This window comes from Heterocephalus glaber, unplaced genomic scaffold, assembly GCF_053883595.1.
Source record: "Heterocephalus glaber isolate CG9 unplaced genomic scaffold, H.glaber_assembly_v1.0 deba00001606, whole genome shotgun sequence".
NCBI classification, from domain to species: Eukaryota; Metazoa; Chordata; class Mammalia; order Rodentia; family Bathyergidae; genus Heterocephalus; species Heterocephalus glaber.
This window is the reverse complement of record NW_028258377.1, coordinates 16,896,466-16,916,094: the sequence shown is the minus strand read 5'-3', so window position 1 is coordinate 16,916,094 and position 19,629 is coordinate 16,896,466. Positions and strand designations below refer to the sequence as shown.

Genomic DNA, 19,629 nt, shown 5'->3' with positions numbered 1-19,629 from the left:
CTAAACCAAAATTGTTTCCAAGTCATTTTCCCCACCGGTTCCTGGGTAGAAACTTCATTCTTGGGGTTGCCCCAGCACAACCCAATTGGGAACTGCATATTAATGGATGTCTTGTTCTCCCTTTGGGCAGTGACGGCCCCCAGCTCCCCACTGAGCCCCCCGGTATCCCCAGCATTCTCCCCACCAGAGCCAGCGGTCAGCAAGAATGGCGAGTGCACGGTGTGCTTTGACAGCGAGGTGGACACTGTCATCTACACGTGTGGACACATGTGCCTGTGCCACAGCTGTGGCCTGCGGCTCAAGAGGCAGGCGCGGGCCTGCTGCCCCATCTGCCGGCGGCCCATCAAGGATGTCATCAAGATCTACAGGCCCTAGCCTGGCCCTCCAGCCAGCCTTCGGTGCAGCAAGGTCACCTTTCTGAAGCTCCCACTGGGCTGGGCAGCCACCATAACCACCAGGGAGTCCAAGGGCAGCAGCCATCTCCCGTCTGCCACTCTCCAGTGGTGGGCAAGGCATGACAGTTGTAGAGATGAGGCCCTGGGGGTCTGAGCCCAGGCAAGGGTTGCTTCTGGCTCAAAAGTGCTTTGCCCCCAAAAGGCCATCCCAAGCAAGCTCAGGAACTGCCTGGTAGATGCCCTGTCCCTTGGTGACCTTTCAGCTGGGAACCAGCACCCTCTGTTGGTGCAATGCTTCTTTCTGGGGTTGGGTTGAGTGTGTGAGGGGGGAGGGAGGGGGAGACTGCACAGAGAGAATGTGAGGAGAGAGCCAGGAAGGCATGGGTCTTTTACGCAGGGATGCTGGCTCTGGGAGGTTATTTAACACTAAGGACTGTGCAGTCCAGAGCCCAAATGTTAGTGGAACTAGAAACTTCATTTTCTGGGGCTGGGACGGAAGCTGGTTTTGAATGTACATGGCCTGAACCTACACAGCACTCTCTTGGATGGTATGGAAAAGAGGCACGGAGATTTTCTAAGGGAAGGCAAAAATAACTCATTGTTTACAGCTCCGAAGCAGCCGCTCTTGGTGGCAGGAAGGTGGGTGGAGAACATCAGAGACACTCACTTTTTTTGGTTCTTAGTCTGGGAGGAGCGTTTTCATGGGTGCTAAGGCTGGGCACTCTGGGCTGTGGCATCTTTTCACCCTTTACCCTCAAACAGCGTAATAAGCACATTGCACCTTGACTCAGTCCCTGGATGCTTTCAAACTTTGTTAACACCCTGGCCTTCTCCAAGGAGAAGACTGGAGGAGGCACTTTTGTCCTGGGGAGAGGGAGGACCTTAGAGGCAGGTGACTCAAATGGAACTTGGAAATGCCACCACAGAGTACAGACAGCTGTCCGTATTTCCGGGGGTGGCCCCTGGGCCTGGCACTAAGGGGCTGTGGCATTCCCAGGGCCAGAGGCTGCCAGTGGAAGCAAGAGGGGAACCAGACTTTGATGGTCCTTGCTCTGATTCTCAGCACTTCCCTGTTGACTAGTAAAGTGTGGACTGAGGAGTGAGTTAAATAATCATTGAGATATTAACTGACAGTGCTGACTTTGGGATTCTTCCCCTTCCGAGATCTGCTTGCTTGTGCTTCCCATGACCCTGGCCCTGACCGCCTGGGCCCTCACCCAGCCCATCTCTGCAGACCCCGTCTCTGCAAGACATGGGGCTCATGGGCTGACCCAGGCCTGCTCCTCGTTTCCTGCCCCAGTCTGGGCTCCCCCTCTGTCCTGTTCCAAGCTATACCTTTGGGGGAGTTCCTTGGTCTTTCTGTTTCTGGGTTCCTAATTATCAGTCAAACACCTGACTCCTCCTCTATCAGCTCTTAGGAGAAGGGGCCCAGCATTCTAAAAAGTTTGAGCTAGGTTGCAAAGAGCAATTAGCTTCTTTCTTTTTTTTTTTTTGGTACTGGGGATCGAACTCAGGACCTTGTGCTTGCCAGGCAGGCGCGGTGCCACTGAGCTAAATTCCCAGTCCAATTAGCATTTTTCTTACAGCTCCTAATCACTTCATCTCTTGCTGAGAGAGAGAGAGAGAGAGAGAGAGAGAGAGAGAGAGAGAGAGAGAGAGAGACAGACAGACAGAGACAGAGAGAGAGAAGAAAAATGTTCAGGGAATTTTTTCGTTCACTTAACAACCCCTTGCTGGGAGCCAGGCTAGGCTGGGCCTCCTGAGATCCAGTTCCAGAAGACCAGCCCCCCACCCCCACCCTAATCTGGAGGTCCTGGGCCAAGCGCTTTTTCTCTGGCTAGGAGTGGTTCTGGTTTTCTGACCTGATCTGGACTTCAGAAACACTACTGTCTTGCCCAGCCAGACGCCCTGATCTCTGACTTTCCCCTAATGAATCTGCCCAAATTTTACCTTTGCAGCAGAATCTTTTGAGGAGCTACTAGAACCCCAATGTTTGCCATGGTAAGAATTTAAGAATCAGGCAGCCCTGGGTGCCCAGCTGAATTTGTTCAGCAGGACTTTTCCGTTTCCCTGTGTGCTGGGTGGTGTGGCCAGAGCCACCAGAGGCTCCGTCCCCCAACCGGATTGAGACAGTCACAAATTCCAATGGCACCAGTGGCCTGGGAGAGCTGGCTGCCTCCTTCCTGCCCCTTGCCTTTCCCAGCTGACTCCTTGGTTCCAGCAGAGGTCACATGTAGCCAACCCCGGGAAGCCAGAGCTGAGGGCAGGACCCAGGGTGGACCCGGCCTGCTTCTGGTGACCTGTTACCTGGGAAGAAAGGAGCCACCGGCCTGTTTAACCTGCTCTGCAGCCACTACAAATAGCCTCCCTGTTTCCCAGAGGAGCTAAGGGGGTGTTTATGCTCTGCAAACCAGACATTTCCTGATACTTAGGGAATTGGCACGTCTTCTACTATGCTTTGTCTGGAGAAGGGGTGGGAGATGGAGGAAAAGGAACGAAGATGTCTTTTATTCACACCTACTATGTGCCTTGGCGCTGAGCTACAGAGGCACCTTCATGCATTGGCCCCAGGAAGCCAATCTTAGTGCCATATCAAGCCCCTTCTAAGACGCCTCTGATAAGAAGACACCATTTTATGTACCACTAAGAAACCACTGCCAATCTTAGCTAAGATGCCACAACTATATAATCCCTTCCAATTGGAGGTGTTCAAGTGTGAAGAACTGTGATTCTTAGAATCCAGGAAAGAAGATATTGTCCCCACTTGACAGGTGAGAGAATTGAGCTTCTTTAAGTGAAGTAACTTAAGGATCGCATAACAGGAAGTGGGTAGGACTGGGATTCAGGCCTAGGCACATCTGGCACCAATCCCGTGCTCCCCACTGCTGGCCCCTGGGCCCCAGAAAGCTCCAGGTGGTCCGTGTTTTCTTCCTTGAAACTTCTGACCCGAGCCTGGGCATGTGTGCCTATTGAAGTTTCCAGGCTACAGCCCCTCTGCTGCCTGTACCATGCAAGGACAAGTGTCCTCCTTTACTGGCTCCTTGCTCACTGCCACATTCTCCCAGTCAAGCTGAGCATGGGAGAGCTTGGCTCCAGCCCGGGGTCTTCTGCTACTCAGAAGCGCCCACGAAGGCAGCCTTGTGCAGGGCCCCTAGCCCCCAGCTTACCAGGCTCACTGCCCATGGTGAGCCCTTTGGGGCTGTAGCGGCCAGGGCTCCACAGGCAGGATGGGAAAGACCAGGAGACACCACATTTGTCATGGTCTTGTCCCTGTCCACTCGGAGCCTCCTGGAAAGCTTGGCTGCCTCCAAGGCAAATCCAGCCCCCTTTTCTAGTGCATTCCCGGAACGAGGAGTCTTGGGATTTAGCCACTGGGGCAGCTGCTCCCTGACCTGCAGCCCCACTTCCTCTGTCATTTGACATTGACAAGAACAGGATATATTCTGGGCACAGGGTTGAGAACCGAGACCAAAGGCAAAGCCAATAAGGAGCTCACAGTCTGGAGGAAATGGTCAGATTGCAGCAGAAGCCTGATTATCAGTGTTCAGGGGGCTGGTACAATAATTCTAGATGCACAAAGTCGTTCAACAAACACTTGCTAAATGCCCCTTTGCTATGAGGTGCAGGGGATGGAGCAGAAGGACCATGCCCCAGTTCTGATGCCAGAGGTATAACATTAACAGGGTCCTGAGATGTGAGGGGCAGAATGCATTAGGCTTTCCTGGCCCTTCCATTGTCTCCTGTCCGTCTAGGTAAGTGCCCATTGACTGCCTTCCCAGCCAAGAGTCTGCAGCATGCTTTGCAGAACCTCTTCTGCATTAGAAATGGGGGACCCCTGGGATCTCACAGTCTCCTGCAGGTCATGCCAGGGGGGAACTGGGGAGATGCCACCTGCTACTTCCAGGTCCTAGAACTCCCTCCCAAGGCCCAGGAGAACCCCAAGGGAGTCCATGCCAGCTGAGAATGTGGTTGTGCAAAGACTTGGTGAACGAGAGGCAATAACCTCCCACTGCTGGACCCCATCAATGCCCCAGTCTGGCAGGGGGACACCAGCTCAGGAACATGTGGCCTCCTGGTATTTCTTGGTATTTAACTGTCTCATTGTCTTATCCAAGTCCCTAATGAAATGATTTGTACAACAATCTGTCTGTGCCTTATGAAAGTGTCTGTGCACTTTTTATCCTTTTTAAAAGCAACTTTTTAAAAGTGGACGGGGGACAAGCAGACATGGTAGGGTTCTGGAAACCTGTGGTTAATCATCAAAACCCTCTTGCATTATTGTGGATGTTGGAGTGATAAAGTGTCCACCCTCAGCCCACTCCCCACAACCTGTGTACAGACCTTTTAAAATGTCTATCCCTCTTATTTTTCTGTTTCAATACTGTGACCTCTCCAATACAGTCTAATCTTTGGGGAACTATACTAAAGGTTTTAAAACTTGGGGGAGTGGGTTGGAAAGGGTTTGCACTGGTCTTTGTGTATTGTGCTTTTGTGTGTTGTGTGTTTTGATTTTTGTCTGTTTTTATCTGTTTTATATTAACATAATTTTCCTGTTTGAAAAACAAATATAACTTTGGCTTGTTAAAAAAATAAAGTTTCGGGCCGGGGATTTAGCTCAGTGGTTTTGCCGCCTGCTGCGCAAGCGCAAGGACCCGAGTTTGATCCCCACTACCCAAAAAAATAAAATAAAATAAAATAAAGTTTCTTCAAGACTCAATTTTAAAAATCACACCTGCATTCAGTGTCGGAGAGTGGAAGTGAGGGATCCAAATTGTCACGAGCCTTAAAGCAAATTGCAGACTGTCTGTGGAGCCCTGACAATGTCCAGCCCTTTTGCCAAGTAACTCACTTCCACTAAAATGTTGCAAGGAAATCACTGTAACCAATGATAAGCTGTATGTGTAAAGATGATGGCTGCAGTGTTATTTATAATGGTAAAAACTGAGCAGCCCTAATGCTCACCAAGCAGAGTACATTCACCAAAACTCTTGACCACAAGTGACAGGAAACCAGTTTGAATGGACATAAGGAGATAACCAACTAGGGTAACAAAGTTCATGGGCAGACTGTGCTTCGGGTGCAGGTGGGCCCAGCATTTGAAACACTGCATTAGGGACTCCGTTTTCCCCCCTGCCCTCTTTTCTGGTCCCATTCTCAAGCAGGTTCTCAAGATGGCAGCCTACTTCCTGCCTCAGGTCTTCCCTGCTTGGACCAATTTGGATCACATGTCCCTTCCTGAACCAATCCGTGATGCCAGGGAAATACAGGCTCTGATTGGTCAGACCCAGGATGTGGTGGACTGAAAGTGGCCAATCTCTTCTCCCAGAGAACCTTGGAGCAAGAAAAGATGCAGCCTGGACAGGCAAGCAGACATCTCTGTAGGGCAAGGTAGTGTTACAGAGCTTTAGGCATGAAGTCAGCCTGTGCCTGACCATGGCATCGGGTTAGACTCTTAACATTTTTCTGCCTCAATCTCCTCCTCTGCCCAGCAAGAATCATAGTAGCTCCTGATTTTAGGGTATGCATAAACATTATTGACATGCTGGTAATGTGCTAGGTGTAGCACCCGACACTCGGCAACAGTTGTTAGAACAGTTTATAACACGGGAACAAGTTAAAATGGAGTGGGAAAAAAGTTATAGAATTGTGCATACGTTCTGATCTTGTGGGTGTGAAAAAGCAATCAATTACCCAAAAACCTGACCATGCAACGGAAAGACCAGCAAGAAGCAAGATGTCCCCGAGTGCTATGTCTGAGTGATGACATTATGGGTGATTTCCCTGTGTTTTCCACATTTTCTATAATGAGCAAGTATGACTTCTCATTTAAACTTGTTACTGAGGAAAAAAAAATTATCTCCTTACTCTGTGAAAACCAAAGAGAACAGCCGGCCCTTGCTGGAATTTGTCAGGAATTCCCAGGCTGATCGCTTGGGGTTTAACATCCAAATTTAGTCACGGTGGAGATAAAGCCTGTAAATTTCACGAGGAGGCCAGGCCAAGCTGACATGTTTGCTTGGGCTTTCTCCAGGCCAGCGCTGAGCCTCAGCCTTATGGTGGTATCAGGAGAGGGGAGTGGAGTAGAAGGCACTGGAGCTGCCCCAGCCTGTTCTTCCTGCCTAGTGACAGCCCAGCTTGGTGACACTGAATTTATAGTGAATTTGAAAGAAATGAGCCGGTGTTTATTGAGCAGTAGAAACCATGGTTTTCATGCATTCTCACAATGAGTCTTCCCAGCAATGTTCTCCACATTTTACAGGTGAAGGAACCAAGGTATCCTCCAGGGTAAAAACAGGATGAGCCTGCTCCAGAATTGAGCCACGTTTTATACTCCTTCCCCACGGCCCTGGACAGCGGCAGAGGCTCCCCAGTCTACCCAGAGGCTCCTTTCTCTAATAGTATTCTTCCCATGATGCCATCTGATTCTACTGGGCCAGAGGACATTTTCACAGATGCCATCTAATAGTCAGGATATTTTTTAAAATAAAGGAAAAATAACCATATTAATCTAGACTTTGATTGTTAAGAGACTGAAACTCAAGAAAGTAGAATTTATTGACTTACACAACCAAAGTTCTGGCTTCAGGAATGGCTGGATCCAGGTGTTCACATGGTATCATGTACCTGGCTCTGTCAGTTCTGTTTTCCTCTGGGTTGTCAGTAGGCAGGCTCTCCCTTTGTAGTACTCAAGATGGCCCCAGTATTTCCTAACTTACATCATGCCAGCTTAGTCACCCTTTAAAGAAGCTTCATGAAATCTCCCATGCTTGTCTGACCCCATAGATCTAAGACCCAATCCCTGAGGCAATCTCTGTCACATGGCCACTACACACATAACACAAAACCAAGTATGACATGGCCCTTGCTCTCAAGAGCCAACAATCTGGAGCAGAAGGCTGACTCTTAAACAGAAATGTTCAGACCAGTGAAGTTCCGAGGCTTAATTTAGTGATGTAATGAGTACCCTTCTTTCTCCTGACTACTTGAATTCGTACTAAGGCCTGTGCCATGCTCCTTGGCCTGTCTTGTTTCTCCTCCAATGCTTTGGCACCCTGACCTTCCTCAGCCCCTGCTGCCTGAAGCTCAACCAGCTTCCCAGGAGTCTGGCCACAGTATATATACACACATTTCTTTTTCCTTCATTCCCTGGGGTGCTGCAGGCCAAACAGTCCTACGCAAAGATAATAACTAGTCATTTGCTGAGCATTTCCTATACATAAAGAACATCAATAACGTCATTACGTCCTTTCAACAGCTCTTTGACATAGGTTTCATCACAACTTGCACTGTACAGGGGAGAGAAGACCCAGACTTGAGACTTGGTGTTTATCCCACTCTCTATGGCCTCTCAAAGACCAAAGAATTTTTTTCTTTCTTTCTGTTTGTAATTATTTCCCAGGATCAGGGTCCAGCGGTCTCCAAGGGCGAATGGGCCTGGGATATTTGCACCTGGGATGTCGTTGGGTCCCACAAGCAGCCTCTCGTAGGTATCATCACCCCATTTTCCCAATCCATGAGGAGGAGCTCGGAGAGGGCAGTGGCCGCCCTGGATCACAGAGCTTGTGGGCCAGGACGGGAGCCGGACCTGGCTCTTTCCAAGGCAGGCACAGCTTGTCTGGGAGTAAATTGTCAGGAGGGAGGGGGGACAAAGAGGGAGAGAAAGCAGGAGCCAGAAACAGAGAGAGAAATAAAAAGAGAAAAAACAAGAAGGGTCCCGGTGGGACACCTAGCCGGGCAGAGAAGAGCCATCCTGGGTGCTGGGCTCACACGCTGTCCTTTCTCTCCATACCAGGATGGGAGCTGTGTGTTCCCTGCACACTCAACTCTCCCGGATCTGGGAAGCTGGTTTTGGCTCCTACACAGGGATGCAGAAAACATGAATATTCCAGGCATCCAGCTCTGGGAACAGAACCTGACCTTGACTGTTAAATGCACCAGGGAGAAACTTGGAGAAGCCTGAGGGGAGGCTGTGTCAGCGCCGAGCACCTCACCAGCCTGCTCGCCTCTCCTCAGCTGCCCCCTCTCCCGGCTGGCCTGCCCGGGTCTGAACCTTTCTCCTCAGACTGAGAGCCCTAGAATCCTTTCCCATCCCTCCCAAGCTGCTTGGGGAAGGCTTCAGGGCTCCAAAGGACTGGCTTAGGGTCATCTGAGCAGGCTCAAGTTCCTATCCCTACTCCTTCCCAGCAAATGGGCTGACGCCTCCCTGAAGGGTCTCCCATGTGAGGGTGCCCCACAAATCAAAGTGACTGTGCCCCTGGAGCTGTGTGAGGATGAGGAGACCCCATCTCAGAGCCTCATTCTCTTCAGTCGAAGTGGGCCCTGTCAGAGGAGGCTGCATCTGGGTATCTCAAATCAGAGCAGGTGCTTCTGACTCTAACACAAAGTCTAGATTGGTGGATGACAGTTCCCTCTGGCTGAGACAGACAAACCTGGGCCAACCTGGGTCCTTCTGGGGGATCTTGGATGAATTACTTGCTCTCTTTGAGCAAGTTTCTGGGCCTTTGGAGAAGTGGAGTGTCAGTCACCTTATAGATTATACCAGGTTGAACTGTCCGGAAGTAGCTGTCATTTAGCAAGTACTAAATACAGTAGTACTCCCCTTATCCTCAGTTTCCCTTTCTGTGATTTCAGTTATCCATAGTCAAACTTGGCCCAAATATTACATGGAAAATTCTAAGGTAAACAATTCATAAGTTTTAATTCATCACTGAGTAGTGATGAATTCTCCCATTGTCCTGCTCTGTTCCACCTGAATTGGGAATCCCTTTGTGCAGCGTATCCACACTGTATGTGTTACCCAACCTCTACTCATTTAGCAGCCACCCAGCCAGGGATGTAGCTCAGTGGTGCCATGCCTGCCTGGCAGGTGCAAGGTCCTGAGTTCAATCCCTGGTAGCAGAAGAAAAAAAAAGAATCATTTAGTAGCCATCCTAGTTGTCAGATCAACTGTGGTGGCACCACGGTACCTGTGTCCAAGTGACCCTTACTACTTCATGGTGGCCCCAAAGCACAAGAGTGGTGATGCAAAGGAGGTACCAGGGCATGAACCACAGAGAGCAGATCAGCTCTGGTCCTGTGTGGCTACACTGCCTGGCACATAGGAGAAAATATACGGTATTGAGGGTTGGATACTTTTGGATGCTTCAGCCATCCACTGGGGGTCTTGGAGCACGATCACCATGGATAAAGAGGGACTAGGCAGCATTGCTGGCTACACCATGTCCCATCCCTACCCTGGAGCTGCCTGTGTCCTCCCACAGCCCCCATCAGAGCCCAGTGTTCAGTGACTGCCCCACAACACTCTTAGCAGGAGCTACAGGTGATGTTCTGTAGCCCTCAGCACAGGGTCCACAAAACAGCCCAACTTAACCCTGACCAGTGTGCAGTTTCTGGCATTAGTACACCTCCTTCCCCCAAGAACAAAAACCCAGGAAGGTCAGATAGATGACTGGGCTTTCGGGTCCTGTGCTGAGCCTGCCCCAGCCCCTCTTCCCTCTCTGTTTTGGCTCCTGGTCAGGAATGCTGGCCCCAGGCCTGGGAGGCTGACTGACCTCGGCTCCAGAGGGAAAGTCACACTTCTGCTCAGCGTCCAGAAGCGGCCCAGCATTCCAGGGGAGGCGTGGGAAGGGCCAGGCTTCCCAACCAAGGGGGGGGGGGACCTGCCTACAGCAGCAGCTCCCACAGTGTGGGCACTGGCCCATGCCCACCTTGGGTCCCCAGGAGGATCCACCCCACAAGGAGGGACAGAAATGGGGCCCTGGGAGGAGACCCCACAGCCACCATAGGACAGAAACATCAGAGTTCCCAGTGGGCCCTGCTTGGCCCTCCGCATCCAGTCCTGGCTGCCCAACCTCACTGGCTCCCCTCTCCCTGTTCTGTTTCACCCTCTCTGCCTTGAAAGAAGAATCCTCGAAGTGATTTCTGGTGATTCTGGCCTTCCTTTTGCTGTGTCTCCCTCTGACAGGTGGTCCCAGGCTGTCTAAATTGTACATAGGGCCATCCCCCAGGCCTGACCTGCCATCCTGCCTCCAGGGATGCGAGCTGCACTTGCTATTAACAGAAGTCCTGTGACTGGGGACCTTCCCTGAGGCCGTGCAACAGCTGGGCCGCAAAGGCTGAGCAGCTAGCGTTGGCCATCAGAGAAGACAGGCTGAGTACTCCCAGCAGGAAGCAGCTGCCTGGGCCAAAGAGCTGAAGGCGCTGTGCTGGGGGAGCTGTCCAGGGCGGGACTACAGTCTCAAGTGTCATTCTCCTGTGACAACCCCGCCCCGCTCCGCCAAGACGTTCCCATGATTTCTGGCTGGCAGCTTCTAAGCGAGTTTCCTCCACCGGGCCAGACTCCCGTAGCCAGTGACACTGGGTGACGGCTCTATACCCTGTGGACCACGCTTTCTCCATCCTCTCCACAAAAGTGTGGACCTGGAAGTCCTAAAGCTCAGGGAACGGGCTTTCCAGGCAGGCTCCTCTGAGGATTGGGGAGAGACGGGTCGGTTTCCTTCTAGGAGATGGAGCACTCTCTCCCTCTAGTGGTCATGGTGAGAAAGTGCAAAGATTTAAACAAAGCCCGCTGGGCCAGCCCTCCAGGCCCAGGCACTAGACAGATCTACTCTCCCCTCCACCCCAGAACGTTCTTCAGATGTCACCAGAACCAGACATCCTGGGAAGCCAGGATCCTGTGAGTGACCTTGGCGATCTGGGTAAGCTTGAGGAGGGCGTTCAGGGCGACATTGGGTCTGGGATGGAGTTACACCTGAGTTTGGAACTGCCTGCCTCAGTTTGGGGTGGGGACCCAGGTCAGGCAGGCTGGTACTGGGAGCCAGCACAGGCTTCCTTCCTAGACCCTGCCCCACTGGGAGGGTGGCTCATGGCACCTAAGTCAGGACCTCCCTCCAGCCACTGACCTCACCAGCTTCATTTAACCCCCACATCCAGCCCTGGGCCGGGCACATTAGAATAAACAAAGAGGAAGATATGTGACCTTTTAAAACACCCTCAAATATAGATAGCAATGGCAATGCTCTAAAACTGCCTTGGCCCTCAGAAAGATGTGCCTCCCCACTGTGAGACATTTGCAACCTGGCTGGCTCAGGAAGTCCAGTCTGGGTAAGTGACAAGCTCTGTAGGCTGCAAAGCCCACTCTTTCCAACAGGGCAACAGAAACCCAGCAGACAGGCCAGTGTCCTGGTCACCATGGAGAGTGTTCATCAGCTGCCGAAGTGCTCGATGCCCCTGCACCAGGCTGGAAGGGCCAGGACAACGACAGGCCACCCTGCTCTCCATCCTTACAGCAAAAAATCTGAGCCTGAATCTCACCAGACTAACTTTAGTATGAGGTGAACGTCACTGACGAGTTTTAAAGTTTACACAAAGTTATAAAACCATATATACAAAATGATGTTATTTAAATCAAGATTGTATTCAGAAATCACAAAATAAACCTGTATAGGGCTGGGGATGGAGGTCAGGTGTAGAATGAGTGCTTAGCATGCTTGAGGCCCTGGATTGGCTCCTCAGCCACAAAAATAAGTGAATAAATAAATAAATATTCATGATAAGTCATGGAAAAAAAGCTGACAGAATATACCAAACTGCTAGCAAATGCCATCTTGATGGAGGGATGACTGAAGTGAGTACAGAGTGGTTTTCTTTTCTCCTTTTGCTTTTTTGTGTGTAAAAATTTAAAAATAATGAATTTTAAAATCTATAAGGAGCACATATTGTATCATAACAAGAAGAATGTTATTATCATTAGTGTCAGAAGGGTTGGTGAGGGGCATAATGAAAAACTGAGAAGAGGAAATGGTCTTCAACAGAGAGTGGCCAAAGTGGGGCCACTTTGGGATTCAATCTCTCGGTACTGGGGTCTGGTAGAGCAAGATTAGCAAGTTAACCCACCACACCTCAGTCTCTTCCCTCACAAACCTCCTCATCAGGGGGCAGGGAGAGAAAGAGTGGAGTGGAGAGGCCAGTGTTGCGACCAGAGTGAGCTCCGCCCGTCATGGGAGTCGGGGTGAGGAGCCTGAGCACGTGGTCTCCAGGTGGAGATGAGGAGGGCTTGCCGGGCAGCTAGAACGGCCTGTCTAAAGGCCTGAAGCAGCTCCCTCTGCTTGGGTGACTCACCAGGCTAATAGGAAATAAGGGTATATGAAAGGCCTGATTAGGGAGCATATTGAAGTCCACCTTGAGAATAGCTTTTGAATATTTCTATTCAAGTCATCCCTTTTAATTTCCCTTCCTCCTTCACATAAAACAGAAAACACTACAGCTCTGATCCACCTGCTAAGCTCTCCCCTGAGCTGTGGCTTGCCTGATAAATTGCAAAATTGACCTGCTGGTCTTACAAAGTTAAGGCAAATTAAATGAGAAGAGAGAGCTGCCGAGAGCTGTTTATCATTCACTACCTCTTGCAAGGGGAGAAGGAATTGTGCCCTGCGCTGTGGATAAGACACAGGCTCCAGTAATGCAGTCGCTGACATCCGCCACCCTTGGATTCTCTAGCAAAGGCGTGAACTTGTGAGGGGCTGGTGAGAGCGCCCTCTGCTGGAAAGAGCAACCCGCTCCTGCTTCGTGAGTAAAAAAAAAAAGAGGACAGGATGTGAGAGCCCACCCCACTCTGCAAAACGGCGTGCCTTGGGTGCCTTGAAATATGTTGCTCAGAGTTCACTGCAACCTTTGGAGTCAAGGTCAAGCTCAGACTTCTGCATGCAACATTCAATTTCTGTGCCTTAAGCCTTTGACTCCTGCAGCCTCCCGTCTTGCTCCTCCATCGTTTCCACCACCAGGCTGCATCTTAATGCACCCCAGCCAGGATGAGCCACCTCTACAGATGTGAAAGGCTCCTGAATTTTACATATTTCCTGGATCTCTCGAAGCCCTGGCATTGCCTACCTCTCATGGACTCTCTCCCTCCCTCCCAGCCCCATGGAAAGATGCTTTAGGGCAGAAAGTAAATAGGAAGGAAGGACTCAGAAAACTTGGTGCTCTAGGCCCAATCTGGGTTACCATGGGGACACCTAGGCTCTCAGCTTCCATGCTAATACCTTTGTACTAAACAAGGCCCTGGAACTTGGCCATGACCTTGGCAGAAAGGGAGGCAACCGCCCACGTAATGGAGCCCCCAAATAGAAACTAAATTGTTTCTATGGGAAACGAACCCATGCCATGCATGCTTGGGTTTCTGATTGAGACTCATACCTGTTGACCACATGTTTCTCTCTTAGTCTAGAATGTCCTCCTCTCACATTCCAGGTACACACACACACACACACACACACACACACACACACACACGCATCCTGGATCACCTCTACTCAGCATTCAAAGGTGTCCAGATGACTTCTTCCAGAAAACTTTCCCTGCTGCCAGGTCTCACCCCAACCCCTACACTGTCGGGCTTCATTAATCTGTGATCATTTAATTTCTCCTCTGGATTTCAGTAAACCATTAGTTTCTCAAGGGCAAGGGCACTGTCTAGTCCACTGTTGAATCCATGATGCTCACAACAGTGCTTGGCACTTAGTAGACACCCATGAGTATTTCTTCACTAAACAGATGGTACCAGGTGAGTGAGGAAGACAAGGGCAGGAAGGTGTCCAGAGGGGGTTGTTTCCCATTCTGCAGTGACAGAAACTGGCCTCCAGGCCATGCCCAAGGGATAGCAGAATTCCCGGACAGCGCCAGCTGAGCCTTCATCCTCCAGACTTCCCTGTTCCACGGCTCCTCTCTCCCCTCTTTGGGAGGGTTCTGGGGAGGAGAGACAGAGGGGAAAGCACAAGAGAGGCATGCAAGTTGGGCTAGGGGGAAGGATTTTGCCAAATTTGGAATCCTCTGTGGGTGGAGAGGGAGCCAGGATGTTACCTCTTCATGGTGACTGAAAAGTATAGGTCAAGGGATTGTGAGAACTGTGGTTTTTTTGACATTGCTTTTCTTTGTTTGCTGGACTGTTTGTGGTTCTATGATTCTCAGGTGGAACCACACAGATCACAGCTTTATAAGCGTTGTATCTTCGAGAGACCAGGGGAGGTAGCCTGCCTCTTCCTCCATACTCCTTTTGAATCCAGAAAGGGAAGAGAGATTTCTCTTTGGCATGCACAGCCCGTCATACCCATTTGCTCTCCTTGAATAAACACTCACTGAGGCCTGGCGTGTCCCCCATGTGGAAGGCCCCTGTGTGCTGCGCAACTGCACAGAGCAGCTGTCCTTCAGTGTCCGTGGAGGGCTCGCTCCAGGACCCTTGAGAACACCAAAGCATGACTGCTCAAGCCCTTATAGCAAACGGCTAGTGTCTGCAGGTAACCTATGCACTTTCTTGTACGCTTTAGATCCGCACTAGCTGACTCACAGTTGTCTCCATTATCTCCAGTTTTGCTTCCCATAGTTTTGGTTTCCCAGGGTCAACCTCAGTCCAAAAACAGCAAATGGAAAAACTACAGAAATAAATAGTTCATGAGTTTAACATTGTGCTGCCTTCTGAATACAGTGATAAAATCTCAAGCTGGCCCTGTTCTCTCCTGCCTGAATGTGCATCATCCATCTCTGTCCAGTGTGTTCACACTGTGTATGTTACCCTCCCATTAGTCACTATATGGCCCTCTTAGTTGTCAGCTCGACTGTTGCAGTGTTGGCTTCCATTCAGATAGCCCTAATTTTATTTCATAGTGGCCCCAAAACACAAGAGTAGTGATACAAAGGAGGCTCCAGGGTGTGAACTACAGAAGGACACATTAACTCTGCTGCTGTGTAGCAGCCTTGCAGGGCACACAGGAAAAAAACAATAAATACAGGATTAGCTACACACTGACATCAGTTTCAGGCATACTTGGGGGTTTTTGGAACACATCCCCTGTGGATTGGGGGACTGCTATAATACCTAACATAGTGTAAATGCTAGCTGAGTGGTCATTATATTATTTAGGGAATAAGAACAGAAAGAAAAGTTGGTACATATTCAGTCTAGACACAACTTTAAAAAATACTTTTGACCTTCGGTTTCTTGGATGCGTAGATGCATAATCCATGAATGGAGGGCCAGCCCTGTGCTCCTTGATACATTCACCTTGGCTCCTGAAGAGGACGGCTATTGTTTTTCCCACTTAGCCATCATTCCTCTTCTTTTGGAAACAGCCCCTCAGCTTCCTCAGGAAGCCCCCAGCCCACCCAACTCCCCTCTGTGGATCATGTGAGTGGATCTCAGGCCCTGCTCCAAACATGGCCCTGCTGGTCAGTGCTTCCCTCTATACCTGACCCTCTGCTCCCAAGATCACTGTCCACACAGCAGCTGGAGGGATGTTCTCCAAGGATAAACCACGCCCTGTGATTCCCCGGCTTAGAATCCTTTGAAGAGTCTCCTGTCACACTCAACCTCCTCACCACAGCCTGCGAAGCCTGCACGAATGTGTTAGTTTCATCCTGAGTGTCACTGACTCAAAAGCATCCCTATGACCACAGCATGTACCCTGCTGGTTTTCTTCACAGCACTGATCACATTTTCCTGGTTTAATTCCTCCCATGCCCTGTTAGAGGGTGAACACAGGACAGGTCTATCTCTCTCACTTTTATTCCCAGCACCTGGCATACCAGAGTGGGTGCCCAACCATTGCTGAAGAGGGTGCCTGCAGTGGTCTGGGACAGAGATGGGGCATGAGCACTGGGGGGAGAAGGACAGACACAAATGGTTGGAAGGAGGGTCTTGGTTTCTGACACTGTAACAGATGAAGTCAGCTCCTTTTCGTCTGCAGCTTCTGAACCTCTGGGTTCACCCAGCCATGGATTGAAGATATTTTGGGAAAAAAATTGCAACTGTACTGAACATGTACAGATGATTTTCTTGTCACTAAGTGATACCGTATAACAACTATATGCATAGCATTTGTGTTGTATTAGCTATTATAAATCACCTGGAGCTGGGTTAGGCATGCAGGATGACATGCATAGATGATATGCAAATACTCAGCCATTTTAGACGAGAAACTTAAGTATCCCCAGATTAGTATCTGTGGGGTTCCTGGAATCAGGCCCCCTGGAGCACCAGGGGATGCCTGTATCATGGCCTAGGTGCCTTATAAAGCACACATTTTTTTCTCACAGTTCTAGAGGCTGGAAGACCCACACCAAGACACCAGAAGACTCAGTGGCCAGTGAGGGCCCATAGATGGCACTTTCTTCCTATGTCCTTACATGGTGGAAAGGACAAGGGCGATCTCTTGGGTCTCTTTAATTGTGGCTCTAATCTCATTCATGAGGGCCCCACTTTCCTCTCCTAACATCATTACCCTGGGGCTCAGAGTCTCAACCTATGAATGAGAGGAGGGCTGTAGACAATCAGACCATGGCTGGGAAGTTGTGTTTTAGGGCAAAGATAACAGAATGTGCTTAGGAATTAGCTGTGAGGGAGGAGCCAAAGATGAGCCCTACATTTCCAACGCGAGCCACTGAGTGAACTGTGGAGCAGAAATTCAGGACAGTGGAGGGGCAAGTTCTCCAGGAAAGCTCACTTTGAGTCCAAGACAGGCTCATGCTGGGACATCTGTAACACTCCTGAGGAACTCTTGCAGAGGGACTGGACCTATGAGTCTGGAGCTGGGGGAAAATTCTAGACTCAAGATATAAATATGAGCATCAACAGCATATGGGAAGTACTTTAAAACATGGATTGTAGGAGATCAACTAGGGAGACTGCACATGAGGAAAAGACGAGAACTCAAGACCACCACACTTGAGGATCTTCAAGACTATGAGATCAAGCAGAGAAACAGCAGCTGCAAAGAGAGCCAGGCAGGTGTGGTGTCACTGAGCTGAGAGAAGAGCTTCTCAAGCAGAGAGAAGTCCACTGTGAAGCTACCACTGACAGATGCAGGATTTGGGCAATGGAGATGTGGACATTAGACCTGCAGCAGGAGGACACTGGAGCTTGACAAGAGCATGCCCAGTAGCTGCAGGACCTGGATGCTTGATTAAAGTGTCCTGAAGATCGGCTTCCCGCAAGTTTGGAAAGAAGAGGAGAGAAATGGGGTGGCAGCTGGGGATATATGGTGTCATGAGAGGTTTCCTGTGTGATCAATTGATTGATTGACTTTAATGGTGGAAGAACTTGGCACTTGGGGTAAAAGAGTTCTTTGTGACCTGGCACTATTCTGTGTGCTTCCAGATGTTTGACATACCTGGCTCCTCCCAATAAAAGCAGAACTTCCCAAATACAGTGCTGTATAATGACAACCAAACTCCACTCACACTGCCCAGAGCCTACTAAGAGGTGTTACCAAAATGTAACTAAAAACTAATGATCTTGCACAGAGGCCAACAGGGTTTGTTTTTTTTTTTTTGTAAAGGGCCAGAGAATAAAATTTTTCAGTTTTGTGGGTCATGTAGTTGCTGTGGCAACTGTCCAATAGCAGCCATAGACAATACCAAAGCAAATGGCTATAGCTGCGTTCTAATAAAACTTTATTTACAGACACAGTTGGAGGGCCAGATTTGGCCTGTGGCTTGCAGTGTGCTGGCCCTGCCCTGGTGTGTTTGTATGCTGTTAAGGATGCAGGGCAGGGAGGATAGTGACAAGAGGGTGAGGCCAAGGGACAGGGACAGTGACAATTATGGAGCAAGTGAACAGGAAGTGTGGGAAATCAGTGGCAGAGGTCTGGGCCCTTGGATTTGAGATGTCCAATGTGATGCAGTTTCTGAGAGCGACAGCATCCACATGTGTGCAATGGAGGCAGGTAGCTGAAGTGAGGGGACAAGAAAGTCACTGGAGGAGGGGAGGGGAAGGGCCAGCAAAGTCACACCTGAGAGGCTGAACTTCTCCTGTCAGTGCACAGGAGACGTCCAGTGGCTGGAGCATGGCAGCTTGACTGAGGAAAGGTGGCGGCATAAACTGAGGACAGACTCTCCCAGGAGAAGGATGGAGGAACCCATAAGCTGAGCTCCAGGCTCTGGGGCCCCTGGTGAGGGTGAATCATCTTCTACCTCAGAGGCATCACGTCCTCAGATCAGCCCACTCTGGTCAGGCTCTGCTGAAGGTTCTCTTCCTGGATTGCAGGTGCTGCCTTCTCGCTGTGTCCTCCTGTGGGGTGGGGACAAGCTCTCTGGTGTCTTTCCATAGGGGCACGGATCCCAACACAAGGGGTCCACCCTCATGGCCCCATTGCCTTATAAAAGCCTCCCCTCCTTATGCCAGCCCCCAAGGTCACTGCCTGGACCAGCCTTGGGATGCAGATCTTCACAGATACAGAACCCTCGCTGATCCTCAAGCCCTGCACAGAGCATGCAGGAGGTGCAGGGAGAGGGTGGGGAGCGGGTGTGAGTGAGCGTGAGTAGCAAGTGAGGGTGAGTGTGTGGAAGTATATGAAAGAATGTCCAGTGTGCGAGTCAAGGATAAGGAGGAGTGTTGAGAATGTGTGCAAAGTACAAGTGAGAGTGGGGTGAGCATGGGAAAGTATAAGCCAGGATGTTGGCGTGTCCCCGAGTTTGAGACAGTGGGTGGGTGAGTTGGGTGGGAGTGTTATGTGTGGAACTGTGTGTGAGAGGGAATACGGATACTAGATGTGTGAGTGTTGCTGTGTGGGAGTGTGTGGGAGGGATGAGGAGGGAGAGGGGAGACCTGAGGATGGGGTCTGTCACCTTAGGGCTTGGACCAGGCAGCACTGTGACAGTCCCCGAGAGGCTGGAAGCTGGGTGGGGCCTCCTGTGGACTGGGGAGGGCAGCTGCCACCCAGCTCCTCTCCCAGGTGCTCAGGCCTCAGGGAGTGGTGGCTTCCAGGGCAGCTGCTCCCCAGATTCCTTTCATTCACTGATGGGCACTTTCTGGGCTGCTGCTGTCTACTTTTATCATTCATTTCAAGAAGTACACATTATTCCATTGTTGGATGCTCCATAATACATCATTCCTTTTTAAATAAACATTTTTGTGGGGTTTTATTTTCCTGTACCGGAGATCGAACTCAGGACCTTGCACTTGCCAGGCAGGTGCTGCACCACTGAGCTATATCCCTGGGCCAATAAACACTTTGATTGTACAAAAAAACTTTCAATTATCAACAGCACTGTTACACAGGTCCTTGAAGCTCTCTTTTTGCTCTTGCCCAGTTGCTTCCTTGAAGAGGAATTGTTAAGTCAAAAAAATATGCAAAGATCTAAGAAGTTAGAACCAAGATTCCCCAACAATGGGGAAAGGGCCTCTTTCCTACATCCTCTGCCAGCTATTAGATACTTTAAATACATGGCCTCTCAGTGCTGTTGC

General features: G+C 50.2%; 1 protein-coding gene across 1 annotated transcript in view; it reads left to right on the top strand.

Moving 5' to 3' along the window:
* The window catches only part of Neurl1b (neuralized E3 ubiquitin protein ligase 1B), a 38,273-nt gene extending 33,173 nt beyond the window's left edge, over positions 1 to 5,100 (top strand). The window contains exon 5 of the mRNA XM_004836376.4: positions 131 to 5,100. Within this exon, the coding sequence (XP_004836433.2) occupies positions 131 to 375 (245 nt within the window). The 3' untranslated portion in view covers positions 376 to 5,100. The remainder of the gene's footprint in view (positions 1 to 130) is intronic.
* The last annotated feature ends 14,529 nt before the right edge of the window (positions 5,101 to 19,629 follow it).